The sequence below is a fragment of the Rissa tridactyla genome, unplaced genomic scaffold, assembly GCF_028500815.1.
Source record: "Rissa tridactyla isolate bRisTri1 unplaced genomic scaffold, bRisTri1.patW.cur.20221130 scaffold_767, whole genome shotgun sequence".
In the NCBI taxonomy this organism is placed as follows: Eukaryota; Metazoa; Chordata; class Aves; order Charadriiformes; family Laridae; genus Rissa; species Rissa tridactyla.
This window is the reverse complement of record NW_026529986.1, coordinates 1-19,690: the sequence shown is the minus strand read 5'-3', so window position 1 is coordinate 19,690 and position 19,690 is coordinate 1. Positions and strand designations below refer to the sequence as shown.

Sequence of the window (19,690 nt, the reverse complement as noted above, 5' to 3'; positions counted from 1 at the left end):
GCCCTACAGCTCCATCCCAGCCCCACAGCCCAGCCCCACAGCTCAGCCCCACATACTCCATCATAGCCCCACAGATCAGCCCCACAGCCCAGCCCCACAGCTCAGCCCCACGGCCCCCCCCCACAGATCAGCCCTACAGCTCCATCCCAGCCCCACAGCCCAGCCCCACAGCTCAGACCCACATCCTCCATCATAGCCCCACAGCCCAGACCCGCAGCCCCACAGCTCAGCCCCACAGCCCCCGTCCTGGCCCCACAGCACCCCCCCCCCCCCCGATCCCAGTGTCCCCCCGCCCCCCCAGTGCCCCCCATTCTCCCCAGCGCCCCCCGGGGGGGGTGGGGGGGGTGTCTCTGTCCCCAGGGGGTCCCGGGGTCCCACTGAGTGGGGGAGGGGGGGGTGTGGGGCTCATGGCCGTGTCCCCCCCAGCCCCGCGCCCCCCCCCCCGCCCGGCGGAGCCCCCCCGGTTCGCGCGGCTGAAGAACTGGCAGACGGGGAGCATCGGCTACGACACGCTCTGCGCCGAGGGGCTGCCGGTGGGGCTGGGGGGGCTGGGGTGTGGGGCTGGGGGTGTGGGGCTGGGGGGCACGGGGGGGGGAGATGGGGCTGAGGGTGTGGGGCTGGGGGCGCGGGGCGGGAGATGGGGGGCTGGGGGGCGCGGGGGGGAGGAGAGATGGGGGGCTGGGGGTGTGGGGCGGGAGATGGGGGGCTGGGGAGTGTGGGGCTGGGGGGCACGGGGGGGGAGATGGGGCTGAGGGTGTGGGGCTGGGGGTGCGGGGTGGGAGATGGGGCTGGGGGTGTGGGGCTGGGGAGTGTGGGGCTGGGGGTGTGGGGCGGGAGATGGGGGGCTGGGGAGTGTGGGGCTGGGGGTGTGGGGCTGGGGGTGTGGGGCGGGAGATGGGGGGCTGGGGGAGTGTGGGGGGGGGGCTGGGGGTGTGGGGCGGGAGATGGGGCTGGGGGTGTGGGGCTGGGGAGTGTGGGGCTGGGGGTGTGGGGCGGGAGATGGGGGGCTGGGGGGCGCGGGGGGGGAGAGATGGGGGGCTGGGGAGTGTGGGGCTGGGGGTGTGGGGCGGGAGATGGGGCTGGGGGTGTGGGGCTGGGGGTGTGGGGCTGGGGGTGTGGGGCGGGAGATGGGGGGCTGGGGAGTGTGGGGCTGGGGGTGTGGGGCTGGGGGTGTGGGGCGGGAGATGGGGGGCTGGGGAGTGTGGGGCTGGGGGTGCAGGGCGGGAGATGGGGGGCTGGGGGTGTGGGGCTGGGGGTGTGGGGCGGGAGATGGGGGGCTGGGGGGCGCAGGGGGGGGAGAGATGGGGGGCTGGGGAGTGTGGGGCTGGGGGTGTGGGGAGGGAGATGGGGGGCTGGGGGCGCGGGGCGGGAGATGGGGCTGGGGGTGTGGGGCTGGGGGTGTGGGGCGGGAGATGGGGGGCTGGGGAGTGTGGGGCTGGGGGGCACGGGGGGGGAGATGGGGCTGAGGGTGTGGGGCTGGGGGCGCGGGGCGGGAGATGGGGGGGCTGGGGAGTGTGGGGCTGGGGGTGTGGGGCTGGGGGTGTGGGGCGGGAGATGGGGGGCTGGGGGGCGCGGGGGGGACAGATGGGGGGCTGGGGAGTGTGGGGCTGGGGGTGTGGGGCGGGAGATGGGGCTGGGGGTGTGGGGCTGGGGGTGTGGGGCGGGAGATGGGGGGCTGGGGGCGCGGGGGGGGAGAGATGGGGGGCTGGGGGTGTGGGGGCTGGGGGTGTGGGGCGGGAGATGGGGGGCTGGGGGGCGCGGGGGGGGAGAGATGGGGGGCTGGGGAGTGTGGGGCTGGGGGTGTGGGGCGGGAGATGGGGCTGGGGGTGTGGGGCTGGGGGTGTGGGGCTGGGGGTGCGGGGCGGGAGATGGGGGGCTGGGGGTGTGGGGCTGGGGGTGTGGGGCGGGAGATGGGGGGCTGGGGGGCGCGGGGGGGGAGAGATGGGGGGCTGGGGAGTGTGGGGCTGGGGGTGTGGGGCTGGGGGTGTGGGGCTGGGGGTGTGGGGCGGGAGATGGGGCTGGGGGTGTGGGGCTGGGGGTGTGGGGTGGGAGATGGGCCTCGGGGGCACGGGGGGGAGAGATGGGGGCTGGGGACTGTGGGGCTGGGGGTGTGGGGTGGGGTGTGGGGCTGAGGGGCGCAGGGGGGGAGATGGGGGGCTGGGGGGCGCAGGGGGGGGAGAGATGGGGAGCTGGGGGTGTGGGGCTGTGGGGCACGGGAGGGGGAGAGATGGGGGCTGGGGAGTGTGGGGCTGGGGGTGTGGGGCGGGATATGGGGCTGGGGGGTGCCGGGGGGGAGAGATGGGGGGCACGGGGGGGAGAGATGGGGGTTGGGGGTGTGGGGCTGAGGGTGTGGGGCAGGAGATGGGGCTGGGGGGCACGGGGGGGGCAAAGGGTGTGGGGCTGGGGGGCAGAGAGGTAGGGCTGGGGCTGTGGGGCTGGGGGGTGTGGGGCTGGGGGGCACGGGGGGGTGTGCAGAGATGTGGGGCTGGGGGTGCAGGGGTTGGGGGGGGTGAAGGACGTGGGGGTGCGGGATGGGGGGCGCAGGGCGTGCGGATGTGGGGCTGGGGCTGTGGGTCTGTCTGTGGGTCCATGTGTCCGTGGGTCTGTCCGTGGGTCTGTCCGTGGGTCTGCGTGTGGGTCCGTGTGTCCGTGGGTCTGTCCGTGGGTCCGTCCGTGTGTCCATCTGTGTGTCCGTGTGTCCGTGGGTCTGTGCTTGTGTCTGTGTGTCCGTGTGCCCGTGTGTCCGTCCATGGGTCTGTCCATGTGTCCGTGTGTCCGTCTGTGGGTCCGTCCGTCTGTCCGTGGATCTGTCCGTGTGTCCATGTGTCCATCCGTGGGTCTGTCCGTGTGTCCATGTGTCCGTGTGTCCGTCCGTGTGTCCGTCCGTGTGTCCGTGGCTCCGTGTGTCCGTGTGTCCATCTGTGGGTCCGTCCGTGTGTCCGTGTGTCTGTCCGTGTGTCCGTGTGTCTGTGGCTCCGTGTGTCCATGTGTCTCTCCGTGGGTCCGTCCGTGTGTCCATGTGTCCGTGTGTCCGTGTGTCCGTCCATGTGTCCGTCCGCGTGTCCGTGTGTCCGTGTGTCCGCGTGTCCGTGTGTCCGTGTGTCCGTGTGTCCGCGTGTCCGTCCGTGGGTGTGTCCATGTGTCCGTGTGTCCGCGGCTCCGTGTGTCCGTGTGTCTGCGTGTCCGTCCGCGTGTCCATGTGTCCGTGTGTCCGTCCATGGGTGTGTCCGTGTGTCCGCGTGTCCGTGTGTCCGCGTGTCTGTCCGTGGGTGTGTCCGTGGCTCCGTGTGTCCGCGTGTCCGTCCGTGGGTGTGTCCGCGTGTCCGTGTGTCCGCGTGTCCGTGTGTCCGCATGTCCGTCCGTGGGTGTGTCCGCGTGTCCGTGTGTCCGCGTGTCCGTGTGTCCGCGTGTCCGTCCGCGTGTCCGTCCGCGTGTCCGTGTGTCCGCGTGTCCGTGTGTCCGCGTGTCCGTCCGCGTGTCCGTCCGCGTGTCCGCGTGTCCGTCCATGTGTCCGTCCGCGTGTCCGTCCGCGTGTCCGTCCGCGTGTCCGCGTGTCCGTGGGTCACGCCGTGTCCCCAGGAGGGCCCGTGCTCGGGGCGCCGCTGCCTGGGCTCCCTGGTGCTGCCGCGGCCGCTGCCCCCCCCCGAGGGCCCCCGGCCCCCCCCAGGAGCTGCTGGCGCTGGCGCGGGACTTCATCACCCAGTACCACCGCTCCCTGCGACGGTCAGCCCCACGGCGCCCCACGGCCACCCGTGACTGCCCCACGGCCACCCAGACCCGCCCCATCACCGCCCCATGGCCACCCCATCACCGCCCCATAGCCACCCCATAACTGCCCCATGGCCACCCCATCACCGCCCCACAGCCACCCCGTGACTGCCCCACGGCCACCCAGACCCGCCCCACGGCCACCCGTGACTGCCCCACGGGCCACCCCATCACCGCCCCATCACCGCCCCACGGCCACCCGTGACTGCCCCACGGCCACCCAGACCCGCCCCACGGCCACCCGTGACTGCCCCACGGCCACCCCATCACCGCCCCACGGCCGCCCCGTGACTGCCCCACGGCCACCCAGATCCGCCCCATCACCGCCCCATGGCCACCCCATCACCGCCCCATAGCCACCCCATAACTGCCCCATGGCCACCCCATCACCGCCCCACAGCCACCCCGTGACTGCCCCACGGCCACCCAGACCCGCCCCACGGCCACCCGTGACTGCCCCACGGCCACCCAGACCCGCCCCACGGCCACCCCGTGACTGCCCCATGACTGCCCCATGGCCACCCAGAGCCGCCCCATCACCGCCACATGGCCACCCCATAACTGCCGCATAACTGCCCCATGGCCACCCCATAGCCACCCCATAACCGCCCCATGGCCACCCCATAACTGCCCCATGCCCACCCATAGCCACCCCATAGGTGCCCCATCGCCACCCCATAGCCACCCCATAACTGCCCCATGGCCACCCCATCACCACCACATGGCCACCCCATAGCCGCCCCATAGCTACCCCATAGCCGCCCCATGGCCACCCCATTGCCACCCCATAGCCGCCCCATAACTGCCCCATGGCCAACCCATAGCCACCCCATGACCACCCCATAACTGCCCCATGGCCCACCCATAGGGGCCCCATAGGCGCCCCATAGCCACCCCATGGCCATCCCATCGCCACCCCATAGCTGCCCCATAACTGCCCCATGGCCCACCCATAGCCACCCTATAGGCGCCCCATTGCCACCCCATAGCTGCCCCATCGCCAACCCATAGCTGCCCCATAACTGCCCCATTGCCACCCCATAACCACCCCATAGCCGCCCCACGGCCGCCCCATAACTGCCCCATGGCCATCCCATCGCCACCCCATGGCCGCCCCATAGCTGCCCCATCACAGCCCCACCACCACCCGCCGCCCCATCACTGCCCCATAGCCACCCACGGCACCCCCACAGCCACAGCACTGACCCACAGCGCCCCACACCCTGCCCCAGAGCACCCCAAATGTCCATTCCTGCTGTGGGGCACCCCATATCCCCAACCTTGGCCCAAAGTACCCCATAGCCCCATCCCCGTCCCTGCCCCATGGCGCCCCACATCCCTGCCCCTGCCCCACAGTGCCCCACATCCCCATCCCTGCCCCATAGTGCCCCACATCCTCATCCCTGCCCCATGGTGCTCCACATCCCCGCCTGTGCCCCATAGGCCCATCCCTGCCCCATGGTGCCCCACATCCCCGTCCCTTCCCCAAGACACCCCACATCCCCGCCCTGCCCCACGGCGCCCCACGTCCCTGCCCCTGTCCCATGGCGCCCCGCATCCCTGTCCCTTCCCAAGACACCCCCCATCCCCGCCCTTCCCCATGGCGCCCCACATCCCTGTCCCTGCCCCATGGCGCCCCACATCCCCATCCCTTCCCCATGGCGCTCCACATCCCCATCCCTGCCCCATGGCGCCCCACATCCCCATCCCTGCCCCATGGCGCCCCACATCCCCGCCCTGCCCCACGGCGCCCCACGTCCCTGCCCCTGCCCCATGGCGCCCCGCATCCCTGTCCCTTCCCAAGACACCCCCCATCCCTGCCCTTCCCCATGGCGCCCCACATCCCTGCCCCTGCCCCACGGCGCCCCACATCCCTGCCCCTGCCCCATGGCGCCCCGCATCCCCGTCCCTTCCCAAGACACCCCCCATCCCTGCCCCTGCCCCACGGCGCCCCACATCCCCATCCCTGCCCCATAGCACCCTGCATCCCCGTCCCTTCCCAAGACACCCCCCATCCCCGCCCTGCCCCACGGCGCCCCACGTCCGCGCGCGGGGCTGTGCGTGGGGCGCGGGGGTGACGCGGGTGCCGCAGGGAGAACTCGCCGGCGCACGCCCAGCGGCTGCGGGAGGTGGAGGCCGCCATCGCCGCCACCGGCACCTACCGGCTGCTGGGCCCCGAGCTGGCCTTCGGCGCCAAACAGGCCTGGCGCAACGCCGCGCGCTGCGTGGGGCGCATCCAGTGGAACAAGCTGCAGGTGGGGGGCGGCCCCACGGCGACCCCCGACCCACGGGGACACCCGACCCACGGGGACACCCGACCCATGGGGGCACCCGACCCACGGGGACACTCGACCCATGGGGGCACCTGACCCATGGGGACACCCGACCCACGGCGACCCGCGACCCACGGGGACCCGCGACCCACGGGGACCCCCGACCCACGGGGAAACCTGACCCACGGGGAAACCTGACCCACGGGGACACCCAACCCACAGGGAAACCCGACCCACGGGGAAACCTGACCCATGGGGACACTCGACCCATGGGGAAACCCGACCCACGGGGACACCCGACCCATGGGGAAACCTGACCCACGGGGACACCCGACCCATGGGGACTCCCAGCCCCACAGGGACCCCCCGACCCACGGGGAAACCTGACCCATGGGGAAACCTGACCCACGGGGACCCGCGACCCACGGGGACACTCGACCCACGGGGAAACCTGACCCATGGGGAAACCTGACCCATGGGGACACCCGACCCATGGGGACACCCAACCCATGGGGACTCCCAGCCCCACAGGGACCCCCGACCCACGGGGACCCCCGACCCACGGGGACCTGTGACCCATGGGGACACCCATCACATGGGGACTCCCAGCCCCACAGGGACCCCCAACCCACAGGGACCCCTAACCCATGGGGAGGCCCCCGGCCCCACGGGGAGACCCATCACATGGGGAGACCCATCACACAGGGACCCCCAAGCCATGGGGACCCCCTGCCCTATGGGGAGACCACCCGCCCCATGGGAGACCCATCACACAGGGACCCCCAACCCATGGGGACCCCCCTGCCCTATGGGGAGACCCACCTCCTGGGGACCCCCAAGCCATGGGGACCCCCACCTCACGGGGACCCCTGCCCCACGGGGACCCCCTGCCCTATGGGGAGACCCACCTCCCAGGGACCCCCGCCCCACGGGGACCCCTGCCCCACGGTTCCCGCCCCACGTCCCCGAGGCGGGCGCCCCACGGGGCGGGTTGTGTGTGTGTGTGTGTGTGTGGGGGGGGGTCCTTCGTGAGCCCGACCCCCCCCGTGCCCCCCAGGTGTTCGACGCGCGGGACTGCGCCAGCGTGGGGGAGATGTTCGGGTTCCTCTGCTCCCACATCCAGTTCGCCACCAACCGCGGCAACATCCGGTGAGGCCCCGCGTAGGCCGGGACCCCCGGCGCGGGCGACCCCCTGCCCCACACGCGCGCGTGGGTGTGCGGGTGGGTGTGGGGCGGTGTCCCCATCGTGTCCCCCCTCCGTGTCCCCCCCAGGTCGGCCATCACCATCTTCCCCCCGCGGACCCCCGGCCGCGGCGATTTCCGCATCTGGAACCCGCAGCTGATCCGGTACGCGGGGTACCGCCAGCCCGACGGCTCCGTGCGCGGGGACCCCGCCAACGCCGACATCACCGAGGTGCGCGCGCCCCCGACCCACGGCACCCCCGACCCACGGCATCCCCCGACCCACGGCACCCCCCCATGGGACACACACCCTGACCCACGGCACCCCCGACCCACGGCACCCCCCCATGGGACACACCCCCGACCCACGGCACCCCCGACCCACGGCACCCCCCCATGGGACACACACCCTGACCCACGGCACCCCCCGACCCACGGCACCCCCACGGGACGCCCCCCCGACCCACGGCACCCCCGACCCACGGCACCCCCACGGGACACACACCCTGACCCACGGCACCCCCGACCCACAGCACCCCCACGGGACACCCCCCCCGACCCACGGCATCCCCGACCCACGGCACCCCCCGACCCACAGCATCCCCACGGGACACACCCCCGACCCACGGCACCCCCAACCCATGGCACCCCCCCACGGGACACCCCCCCGACCCACGGCATCCCCGACCCACGGCACCCCCACGGGACGCCCCCCCGTCCCACGGCACCCCCCCATGAGACACACACCCTGACCCATGGCACCCCCCGACCCACGGCACCCCTACGGGACACACACCCTGACCCACGGCACCCCCCCATGGGACACACCCCCCCTGACCCATGGCACCCCCATGGGACACACACACCCCCCCCGACCCACGGCACCCCCATGGGACACCCCCCCGACCCATGGCACCCCCCACGGGACACACACCCTGACCCATGGCACGCCCCGACCCACGGCACCCCCCCATGGGACACCTTACGTCACCCCACATGTCACCCCACCGACCCACAGCACCCCCCGACCCATGGCACCCCCCCCCCCCCAGGACACCCCTCGTGGGACACCCCCCCGTCACCCCATGTCACCCCTCCGACCCACAGCACCCCCCCGAGACACCCCCCCGCGTCACCCCACACGTCACCCCCCGTGTCACCCCCAGGTCACCCCCCCGACCCACGGCACCCCCCGACCTGGCACCCCCATGTCACCCCCTGTGCGACACCCCCCCAACACCCCCCTGGCCCCCTGTGCCCCCCACGTCACCACCCGTGTCACCCCACATGTCACCCCCTGACACCCCCGGGATCCTCTGTGCCCCCCGTGTCACCCCCTGTGTCACCCCACATGTCACCCCACACCCCGTGACCCTTGTGCCCCCCACGTCACCCTCTGTGTCACCCCCCCCAACCCACGGCACCCCCTGTGCCACCCCACGTCATCCCTAGGTCACCCCCCACGTCACCCCCCATGTCACACCATGCGTCACCCCCTGTGTCACCCCACGCCCCCCCTGACCCCCCTGTGCCCCCCATGTCACCCCCAGCGTCACCTCCCCGTGTCACCCCCCCATGCCACCCCACACCCCCGACCCCCTGTGCCCCCCATGTCAGCCCCTGTGTCACCTCCCCGTGTCACCCCCCCATGCCACCCCACACCCCCGACCCCCTGTGCCCCCCATGTCAGCCCCTGTGTCACCCCACACTCCTTGATCCCTTGTGCCCCCCATGCAACCCCCATGTCACCCCACGTCACCCCCCGTGTCACCCCCATGTCACCCCCCTGACCCCCTCTGCCCCCCGTGTCACCCCGTGTCACCCCCATGTCACCCCCCTGACCCCCTCTGCCCCCCGTGTCACCTCCCCGTGTCACCCCCCCATGCCACCCCACACCCCTGACCCCCTGTGCCCCCCATGTCACCCCCTGTGTCACCCCACGCCCCCCTGACCCCCTGTGCCCCCCGTGTCACCCCCAGTGTCACCTCCCTGTGTCACCCCACACCCCCGACCCCCTGTGCCCCCCATGTCACCCCCCGTGTCACCCCCCATGTCACCCCTGTGTCACCCCACGCCCCCCTGATCCCCTGTGCCCCCCATGGCACCCCCCGTGTCACCTCCCTGTGTCACCCCACACCCCTTGGATGCCTTGTGCCCCCCATGCAACCCCCACGTCACCCCACACGTCACCCCCCGCGCCACCCCCATGTCACCCCCCTGACCCCCTCTGCCCCCCGTGTCACCTCCCCGTGTCACCCCTGTGTCACCCCACACCCCCGACCCCCTGTGCCCCCCATGCAACCCCCACGTCACCCCACACGGCACCCCCCGCGCCACCCCCCGCGCTGAGCCTCTGCCCCCCCAGCTCTGCATCCAGCACGGCTGGACCCCCGGCGGCGGCCGCTTCGACGTGCTGCCGCTGCTGCTGCAGGGCCCCGAGGAGCCCCCCGAGCTCTTCCCCGCTGCCCCCCCGAGCTCGTCCTGGAGGTGCCGCTGCAGCACCCCACGTGAGTGGGGCTGGGACCCCCAGGGCCTGGGGCGGGGGGTACCGGGGGGTCAGACCCCCAGATGGGGTGGGGAACCGCCGCGGGGAGATGGGGCGGCTGTGGGGCGGTGTGGGGCGGGATGGGGCCGCTGTGGGGCTGGGATGGGGTGGGCTGGGGCACGTGTGGGGCTGCTGTGGGGCAGTATGGGGCACGCGTGGGGCGGCTGTGGGGCGGGATGGGGCCGCTGTGGGGCTGGGATGGGGTGGGCTGGGGCACGTGTGGGGCGGCTGTGGGGCGGGATGGGGCCGCTGTGGGGCTGGGCTGGGGTGGGATGGGGCACGTGTGGGGCTGCTGTGGGGCAGTATGGGGCACGTGTGGGGCGGCTGTGGGGCAGGATGGGGCCGCTGTGGGGCTGGGCTGGGGGGGGATGGGGCACGTGTGGGGCTGCTGTGGGGCAGTATGGGGCCGCTGTGGGGCTGGGGTGGGGTGGGGCTGCTGTGGGGCAGTATGGGGCACGTGTGGGGCGGCTGTGGGGTGGGATGGGGCCGCTGTGGGGCTGCGGTGGGGTGGGATGGGGCACGTGTGGGGCTGCTGTGGGGCAGTATGGGACCGCTGTGGGGCTGGGGTGGGGTGGGGCTGCTGTGGGGCAGTATGGGGCACGTGTGGGGCTGCTGTGGGGCAGTATGGGACCGCTGTGGGGCTGGGGTGGGGTGGGGCTGCTGTGGGGCAGTATGGGGCACGTGTGGGGCGGCTGTGGGGCGGGATGGGGCATGTGTGGGGCAGGATGGGGATGGTGTGGGGCTGGCATAGTGTGGCATGGGGCTGGAGGGGGGGCGGTGTGGGGCTGACGTGGGGTGGTATGGAGCTGGTGTGGGGCAGTATGGGATCGCTGTGGGGCTGCTGTGGGGCTGGGGTGGGGTGGTATGGGGCATGCGTGGGGCTGGCATGGGGCAGTATGGGGTTGGGATGGGGTCGGCATAGGGTGGTGTGGGGCTGGGGTGGGGCGATATGGGGCATGTGTGGGGCTGTTGTGGGGCTGCTGTGGGTCCCCAGCCGGAGCCCACCCCACACACAGGCTGGAGCGGTTTGGGGAGACCCAGCTGCCCAGTGGGGCTGGTGTGGGGCAGATGTGGGGTGCGTGGGGGGCAGATGTGGGTCAGGTGTGGAGCAGGTGTGGGTCCCAGCCGTATCCTGCCCCACACACAGGCTGACATGGTTCGGGGAGCTGGCGTGGGGCTGGTGTGGGGCTGTTTTGGGGCCCTATGGGGTTGTCTTGGGGTACGTGTGGGTCAGCCGTGGGCCAGCCGTGGGTCAGCCGTGGGTCCTGCCCCACACGCAGGCTGCCGTGGTTCGGGGCGCTGGGGCTGCGCTGGCGTGGGGCTGTTTTGGGGCCCTGTGGGTCCGTTTTGGGGCAGTATGGGGCTGTTTTGGGGTACGTGTGGGCCAGCCGTGGGCCAGCCGTGGGCCGGCCGTGGGTCAGCCGTGGGTCCTGCCCCACACGCAGGCTGCCGTGGTTCGGGGCGCTGGGGCTGCGCTGGCGTGGGGCTGTTTTGGGGCCCTGTGGGTCTGTTTTGGGGCAGTATGAGGCTGTTTTGGGGTACGTGTGGGTCAGGCGTGGGCCGGCCGTGGGTCAGCCGTGGGTCCTGCCCCACACGCAGGCTGCCGTGGTTCGGGGCGCTGGGGCTGCGCTGGCGTGGGGCTGTTTTGGGGCCCTGTGGGTCTGTTTTGGGGCAGTATGGGGCTGTTTTGGGGTACGTGTGGGCCAGCCGTGGGTCGGCCGTGGGTCGGCCGTGGGTCAGCCGTGGGTCCTGCCCCACACGCAGGCTGCCGTGGTTCGGGGCGCTGGGGCTGCGCTGGCGTGGGGCTGTTTTGGGGCCCTGTGGGTCTGTTTTGGGGCGGTACATGGCAGTTTTGGGGCACGCGTGGGTCAGCCGTGGGCCGGCCGTGGGTCAGCCGTGGGTCCTGCCCCACACGCAGGCTGCCGTGGTTCGGGGCGCTGGGGCTGCGCTGGCACGCGCTGCCGGCCGTGTCCAACATGCTGCTGGAGATCGGGGGGCTGCAGTTCCCGGCCGCCCCCTTCAACGGCTGGTACATGAGCAGCGAGATCGGCGCCCGCAACCTCTGCGACCCCCAGCGCTACGACCTGCTGCCGGTGCCCCCCCAGCCCCCCCCCCGACCCACAACCCCCCCACGCACCCCAACGACCCCCCCAAACACCCCCCCCCCCCGGCCGAACCCCCCCCAGCCCCACCGACCCACAACCCCCCCCCCACGCACCCCCACCGACCCCCCCAAACTCCCCCCCCGGCCAAACCCCCCCAGCCCCACTGATCTACAACCCCCCCACCCAACGACCCCCCCCGGCCCCACCGACCCCCAACTCCCCCCCCCCGACCTAAACCCCCTCAGCCCCACTGATCCCCAACTCCCCCCCACCGCCCCCCCAACCCTCCCCAGCCCCACTGATCCACAACCCCCCCACACGCACCCCACCGACCCCCCCCCAAACTCCCCCCCCCCCCGGCAGAACCCCCCCCAGCCCCACCGACCCACAACCCCCCCACACACACCCCACCGACCCCCCCCAGCCCCACCGACCCACAACCCCCCCCCCCCAGCCCCACCGACCCCCCCAAACACCCCCCCCGGCCGAACCCCCCCAGCCCCACTGATCCACAACCCCCCCACACGCACCCCACCGACCCCCAACTCCCCCCCCCCGGCCGAACCCCCCCCAGCCCCACTGACCCCCAACCCCCCCCACAACCCATCCACCCCCCAAACCGCCCCCCCCGGCCGAACCCCGCCCTGCCCCCGCTGACCCCCAACCGCCCCACACACCCCCGACCCCCCAAACCCCTGCCCCACAGACCCCCAACCCCCCCCCCGGCCCAACCCCCCCCAGCCCCACTGACCCCCAAATCCCCCCCCCCACCCCATCGACCCCCCCTAACCCCCCGCCCCAACGACCCCCAACCTCCCCCCCCCCGGCCGAAACCCCCCAGCCCCACTGATCCACAACCCCCCCACACGACGCACCCCACCGACCCCCCCAAACCCCCCGACCCACCGACCCCCACCGACCCCCCCAAGCCCCCCCCGCCCCACCAAACCCCCAGCCCCTTCCCCCCCCGCCACCCCACTGATCCCCCCAAACCCCTCCCCGCCCCACTGAACCCCCCCAAACTCCCCACCCAGCCCCACCGACCCCCCCAAACCCCCTGCCCCACCGACCCCCAACCCCCCCCCCTCCCGGCTGAAACCCCCAGCCCCACTGATCCCCCCCAACCCCCCCCACACCCCACTGACCCCCCCCCAAACTCCCCCCCCAGCCCCACCGACCCCCCGCCCCCCCCCACCCTACGGACCCCCAACCCCCCAACATCCCCCGACCCCCCCCAAACCCCCCGCCCCAACGCCCCCCCAACTCCCCCCAACGACCCCCAACCCTCCCCCCCGGCCAAACCCCCCCAGCCCCAGCGACCCCCCAGACCCCTCCGGCCGAGCCCCCCCACCCCATCCAACCCCCCCCAAACCTCCCCCCCCAGCCCCACCGATCCCCCCCAGCCCCCCCCATGGCTGAGCCCCCCATGCCCCACCGACCCCCAAACCCCCCCTCGCCCAGCCCCCCGACCTGCCCCCCAGCCGTGGGGAACCCCTGCCTGACCCCCCCCGCGCCCCACCGACCCCCCAAAGCCCCCCGCACCCCACTGACCCCCCAACCCCCCCCAGCCCCACCGACCCCCCAAAGCCCCCCCATCCCCCACCGACCCCCCAAACCCCCCCCGCCCCCCACTGAACCCCCAAACTCCCCCCCTGCCCCATTGACCTCCCAACACCCCCCACCCCATTGACCCCCCCAAAGCCCCCCATCCCCACCGACCCCCCAAAGCCCCCTGCACCCCACTGACCCCCCAACCCCCCCCCAGCCCCACTGACCCCCCAAAGACCCCTGCACCCCACTGACCCCCCAACCCCCCCAGCCCCACTGACCCCCCCAAAGACCCCCATCCCCCACCGACCCCCCAACCCCCCCCGTGCCGAACCGACCCCCCCCAAACCACCCCCCGCCCCCCGCTGACCCCCAAACTCCCCCCCTGCCCCATTGACCTCCCAACACCCCCCACCCCATTGACCCCCCCAAAGCCCCCCATCCCCCCCGACCCCCCCAAAGCCCCCCGCCCCCCGCTGACCCCCAGGCGGGCCCCCCCCGCAGGAGGTGGCGCGGCGCATGGGGCTGGACACGGGCACCCACCACGTCCCTCTGGAAGGACCGGGCTGCGCTGGAGGTGAACGTGGCCGTGCTGCACAGCTTCCAGGTGCGCACCCCCGGGACCCCCACGGCCCTGAGACGGGACCCCCACACCCCTGAGACGGGACCCCCAACACCCCTGAGACGGGACCCCCCAACAACCCCCGGCACCGGGACCCCCAACACCCCTGAGACGGGACCCCCAACACCCCCCAGCACAGGGACCCCCACACCCCTGAGACAGGACCCCCAACACCCCTGAGACGGGACCCCCAACAACCCCCAGCACCGGGACCCCCAACACCCCCCGGCACTGCCACTCCCACACCCTCCAGCACGGGGACCCCCAACACCCCTGAGACGGGACCCCCCACACCCCTGAGACGGGACCCCCAACAACCCCCGGCACCGGGACCCCCCCCACCCCTGAGACGGGACCCCCCAACAACACCCCTGAGACGGGACCCCCCAACAACCCCCGGTACCGGGACCCCCACACACCCCTGAGACGGGACCCCCAACAACCCTGAGACGGGACCCCCAACAACCCCCGGCACCGGGACCCCCACACCCCTGAGACGGGACCCCCAACACCCCTGAGACGGGACCCCCCAACACCCCTGAGACGGGACCCCCAACAACCCCCGGCACCGGGACCCCAACACCCCTGAGACGGGACCCCCAACACCCCTGAGACAGGACCCCCAACAACCCCCGGCACGGGGACCCCCAACGCCCCCCGGCACCGGGACCCCCCCCACACCCCTGAGACGGGACCCCCAACACCCACGGCACCAGGACCCCAACACCCCCCGGCACGGGGACCCCCAACACCCCTGAGACGGGACCCCCACACCCCTGAGACAGGACCCCCAACACCCCCCGGCACCGGGACCCCCACACCCCTGAGACGGGACCCCCAACAACACCCCTGAGACGGGACCCCTAACAACCCCCGGCACCGGGACCCCCACACCCCTGAGACGGGACCCCCAACACCCCTGAGACGGGACCCCCACGGCCCCGGCACCGGGACCCCCACACCCCCTGAGACGGGACCCCCAACACCCCTGAGACGGGACCCCCAACAACCCCCGGCACCGGGGACCCCCCAACACCCCTGAGACGGGACCCCCAACACCCCCCAGCACAGGGACCCCCACACCCCTGAGACAGGACCCCCAACACCCCTGAGACGGGACCCCCAACAACCCCCAGCACCGGGACCCCCCAACACCCCCCGGCACTGCCACTCCCACACCCTCCAGCACGGGGACCCCCCAACACCCCTGAGACGGGACCCCCCACACCCCTGAGACGGGACCCCCCAACAACCCCCGGCACCGGGACCCCCCCACCCCTGAGACGGGACCCCCCAACAACACCCCTGAGACGGGACCCCCCAACAACCCCCGGTACCGGGACCCCCACACCCCTGAGACGGGACCCCCAACAACCCTGAGACGGGACCCCCAACAACCCCCGGCACCGGGACCCCCCACACCCCTGAGACGGGACCCCCAACACCCCTGAGACGGGACCCCCAACACCCCTGAGACGGGACCCCCCAACAACCCCCGGCACCGGGACCCCAACACCCCTGAGACGGGACCCCCAACACCCCTGAGACAGGACCCCCAACAACCCCCGGCACGGGGACCCCCAACGCCCCCCGGCACCGGGACCCCCCCACACCCCTGAGACGGGACCCCCAACACCCACGGCACCAGGACCCCAACACCCCCCGGCACGGGGACCCCCAACACCCCTGAGACGGGACCCCCACACCCCTGAGACAGGACCCCCAACACCCCCCGGCACCGGGACCCCCCACACCCCTGAGACGGGACCCCCAACAACACCCCTGAGACGGGACCCCTAACAACCCCCGGCACCGGGACCCCCACACCCCTGAGACGGGACCCCCCAACACCCCATAGACGGGACCCCCACGGCCCCGGCACCGGGACCCCCACACCCCTGAGACGGGACCCCCAACACCCCTGAGACGGGACCCCCAACAACCCCCGGCATAGGGACCCCCAACACCCACGGCACTGGGACCCCCACACCCCTGAGACGGGACCCCCAACACCCCTGAGACGGGACCCCCCACACCCCCTGAGACGGGACCCCCAACAACCCCCAGCACCGGGACCCCCAACACCCACGGCACCGGGACCCCCAACACCCCCCGGCACCGGGACCCCCACACTCCCAGCACCGGGACCCCAACACCCCCCAGCACCGCCACCCCCAACGCCCCCCACCATAGGGACCCTGGCACCCCCCCACCGCGGGGACCCCCAATGACACCCCCCCCCCCCCCCGCCACGGGGACCCCGGCACCGCTGGGCGCTGCCGTCCGTCCCCCCCCCCAGCCGCGCCGTCCCCGCAGGTGGCCAAGGTGACCATCGTGGACCACCACGCGGCCACCGAGTCCTTCGTGAAGCACATGGAGAACGAGCTGCGCACGCGGGGGGGGTGCCCGGCCGACTGGGCCTGGATCGTGCCCCCCCATCTCGGGCAGCCTCACCCCCGTCTTCCACCAGGAGATGGTCAACTACCAGCTCTGCCCCACCTTCCGCTACCAGGTGGGGCCAGCCCCACGGCCACGCCACCCCCACAGCTCCGCGGCCCCATAGATCCCACGGCCCCGCCACCCCACAGCTCCGCGGCCCCATAGATCCCACGGCCCCACCACCCCACAGCTCCGCGGCCCCATAGATCCCACGGCCCCACCACCCCACAGCTCCACGGCCCCACAGCTCCATGGCCCCATAACTCCATGGTCCCACCACCCCATAGCTCCATGGCCCCATGGATTCCATGGCCCCATAGCCCCATGGCCCCATAGTTCCATGGCCCTATAGCTCCATGGCCCCATAGCTCCATGGCCCCATGGCCCCATAACTCCACAGTCCCACCACTCCATAGCTCCATGGCCTCATAGCTCCCTGGCCCCATAGATTCCATGGTCCCATAGCCCATGGCCCCATAGTTCCATGGCCCTATAGCTCCATGGCGCCATAGATTCCACGGGCCCATGGCCCCACCACCCCATAGCTGCATGGCCCCATAGCTCCATGGCCCCACGGCCCCATAACTCCATGGTCCCCACCACCCCATAGCTCCATGGCCCCATAGATTCCATGGCCCCATAGCTCCATGGCCCCATGGATTCCATGACCCCATAGCTGCATGGCCCCATAGCTTCATGGCCCCACCACCCCATAGCTCTATGGCCCCACAGCTCCATGGCCCCATAACTCCATGGTCCCACCACCCCATAGCTCATGGATTCCATGGCCCCATAGCCCCATGGCCCCATAGTTCCATGGCCCTATAGCTCCATGGCCCCATAGCTCCATGGCCCCATGGCCCCATAACTCCACAGTCCCACCACTCCATAGCTCCATGGCCTCATAGCTCCCTGGCCCCATAGATTCCATGGTCCCCATAGCCCCATGGCCCCATAGTTCCATGGCCCTATAGCTCCATGGCGCCATAGATTCCATGGGCCCATGGCCCCACCACCCCATAGCTCCATGGCCCCATAGCTCCATGGCCCCATGGCCCCATAACTCCATGGTCCCACCACTCCATAGCTCCATGGCCCCATAGATTCCATGGCCCTGTGGCCCCATAGATTCCATGGCCCCATAGCTCCATGGCCCCATGGATTCCATGACCCCATAGCTGCATGGCCCCATAGCTTCATGGCCCCACCACCCCATAGCTCTATGGCCCCATAGCTCCATGGTCCCATAGATTCCATGGCCCCACCGCCCCATAGCTCCACAGCCCCATAGCTCCATGTCCCCATAGTTCCATGGCCCCATAGATTCCATGACCCTATAGCTGCATGGCTCCATAGTTCCATGGCCACCCCACCCCACAGCTCCATGGCCCCATAGCTCCATGACCCCATAGCTCCCATGGCCCATAGATTGCATGACCCCATAGCTCCCATGGTTCCACCACCCCATAGCTCCATGGTCCCATAGATTCCATGACCCCATAGGTCCCATGGTTCCACCACTGCATAGCTCCATGGCCCCATAGATTCCATGACCCCATAGCTCCCATGGCCACCCCACCCCACAGCTCCATGGCCCCATAGCTCCAATGGCCACCCCACCCCACAGCTCCATGGCCCCATAGATCCCATGACCCCATAGCTCCCATAGCCACCTCACCCCCCAGCCCCCCAGCTGACCCCCTGCCCGCCCCACAGCCCGACGCCTGGAAGGTCTACGTCTCCAAGGGCACCACCGTCACCAGGCGAAAGACCTTCAAGGAGGTGGCCAAGTAGGGTGCCCAACCCCCACCCCCCCGCCCTCGGGGGACCCGCCCCACAGATGTCCCCACTTTCTGTGTCCCCCCCCGTGACCCCAGTGCCGTGAAGATCTCGGCCAAGCTCATGGGCCACGTGATGGCGCGGCGGGTGAAGGCCACCATCCTCTACGCCACCGAGACCGGCAAATCCCGCACCTACGCCTGGAACCTCTGCCAGCTCTTCCGCCGCGCCTTCGACCCCAAGGTGGGGAGAAGATGGGGGGCGGGAGCAACGGGCGCCTCCCCCCGCCCCGTCACCCAACCGCCCGGTGTCCCCCGCGCAGGTGCTGTGCATGGATGAGTACGACGTGGTGGCCCTGGAGCACGAGACCCTGGTGCTGGTGGTCACCAGCACCTTTGGGAACGGGGACCCCCCGGAGTGCGCGGAGGTGAGGGGTGGGGTGGGGTGGAGATGGGATGGAGATAAGGTTGGGATGGGATGGGATGGGATGGGATGGGATGGAGATGGGGATGGGGATGGAGATGGAGATGGGGATGGAGATGGAGATGGAGATGGGGATGGGGATGGGGATGGAGATGGAGATGGAGATGGAGATGGGGATGGAGATGGGGATGGGGATGGGGATGGGGATGGGGATGGAGATGGGGATGGAGATGGGGATGGGGATGGAGATGGGGATGGGGATGGAGATGGAGATAAGGTTGGGATGGGATGGGATGGGATGGAGATGGGGATGGGGATGAGATGGGGATGGAGAGGGGGATGAGATGGGGATGGAGATGGGGATGGGGATGGAGATGGAGATGGAGATGGGGATGGAGACGGAGATGGAGATGGACATGGAGATGGAGACGGAGATGGAGATGAGATGGGGATTGAGATGGGGATGAGATGGGGATGGAGATGGGGATGGGGATGGAGATGGGGATGGAGACGGAGATGGAGATGGACATGGAGATGGAGACGGAGATGGAGATGAGATGGGGATGGGATGGGATTGAGATGGGGATGGGATGGAGATTGAGATGGGATGGGGTGGGATGGAGATGGAGATGGAGATGGGGATGGGGTGGGATGGGTATGAAAACAGGGATGGGATGGGATGGGATGGGATGGGATGGGATGGGATGGAGATGGAGATGGGGATGGGATGGGATTGAGATGGGGATGGGATGGAGATTGAGGTGGGATGGGGTGGGATGGGATGGGATGGAGATGGAGATGGAGATGGAGATGGAGATGGGACGGGGATGGGGGTGGGGATGGAGATGGGGATGGGGTGGGATGGGATGGGGAGGGGGATGTGGTGGGATGGGGATGAAAACAGGTGTGGGATGGGATGGGATGGGATGGAGATGGACGTGGAAATGGAGATGGAGATGATGGAGAAGGAGACGGGATGGGGAGGGGACGAGGCCGGGGACGGTGC

The 19,690-nt window shown here is 71.5% G+C and overlaps 1 protein-coding gene across 1 annotated transcript; it reads left to right on the top strand.

Annotated features, from left to right (window-relative positions):
* Nucleotides 1–443: 443 nt before the first annotated feature.
* LOC128903939 (nitric oxide synthase, endothelial-like) lies at nucleotides 444–18,688 on the top strand (the record flags this gene model as incomplete). Its single annotated transcript, XM_054187816.1, is given in 16 exon segments — nucleotides 444–533; nucleotides 3,580–3,657; nucleotides 3,659–3,723; nucleotides 5,861–6,023; nucleotides 7,099–7,190; nucleotides 7,314–7,455; nucleotides 9,589–9,684; nucleotides 9,687–9,730; nucleotides 11,687–11,861; nucleotides 13,926–13,955; nucleotides 13,957–14,028; nucleotides 16,360–16,473; nucleotides 16,475–16,555; nucleotides 18,199–18,272; nucleotides 18,360–18,504; nucleotides 18,584–18,688. Coding segments are annotated over 16 exon segments (1,566 nt in total), but the record flags the coding sequence as incomplete, so codon positions are not given.
* Nucleotides 18,689–19,690: the final 1,002 nt, after the last annotated feature.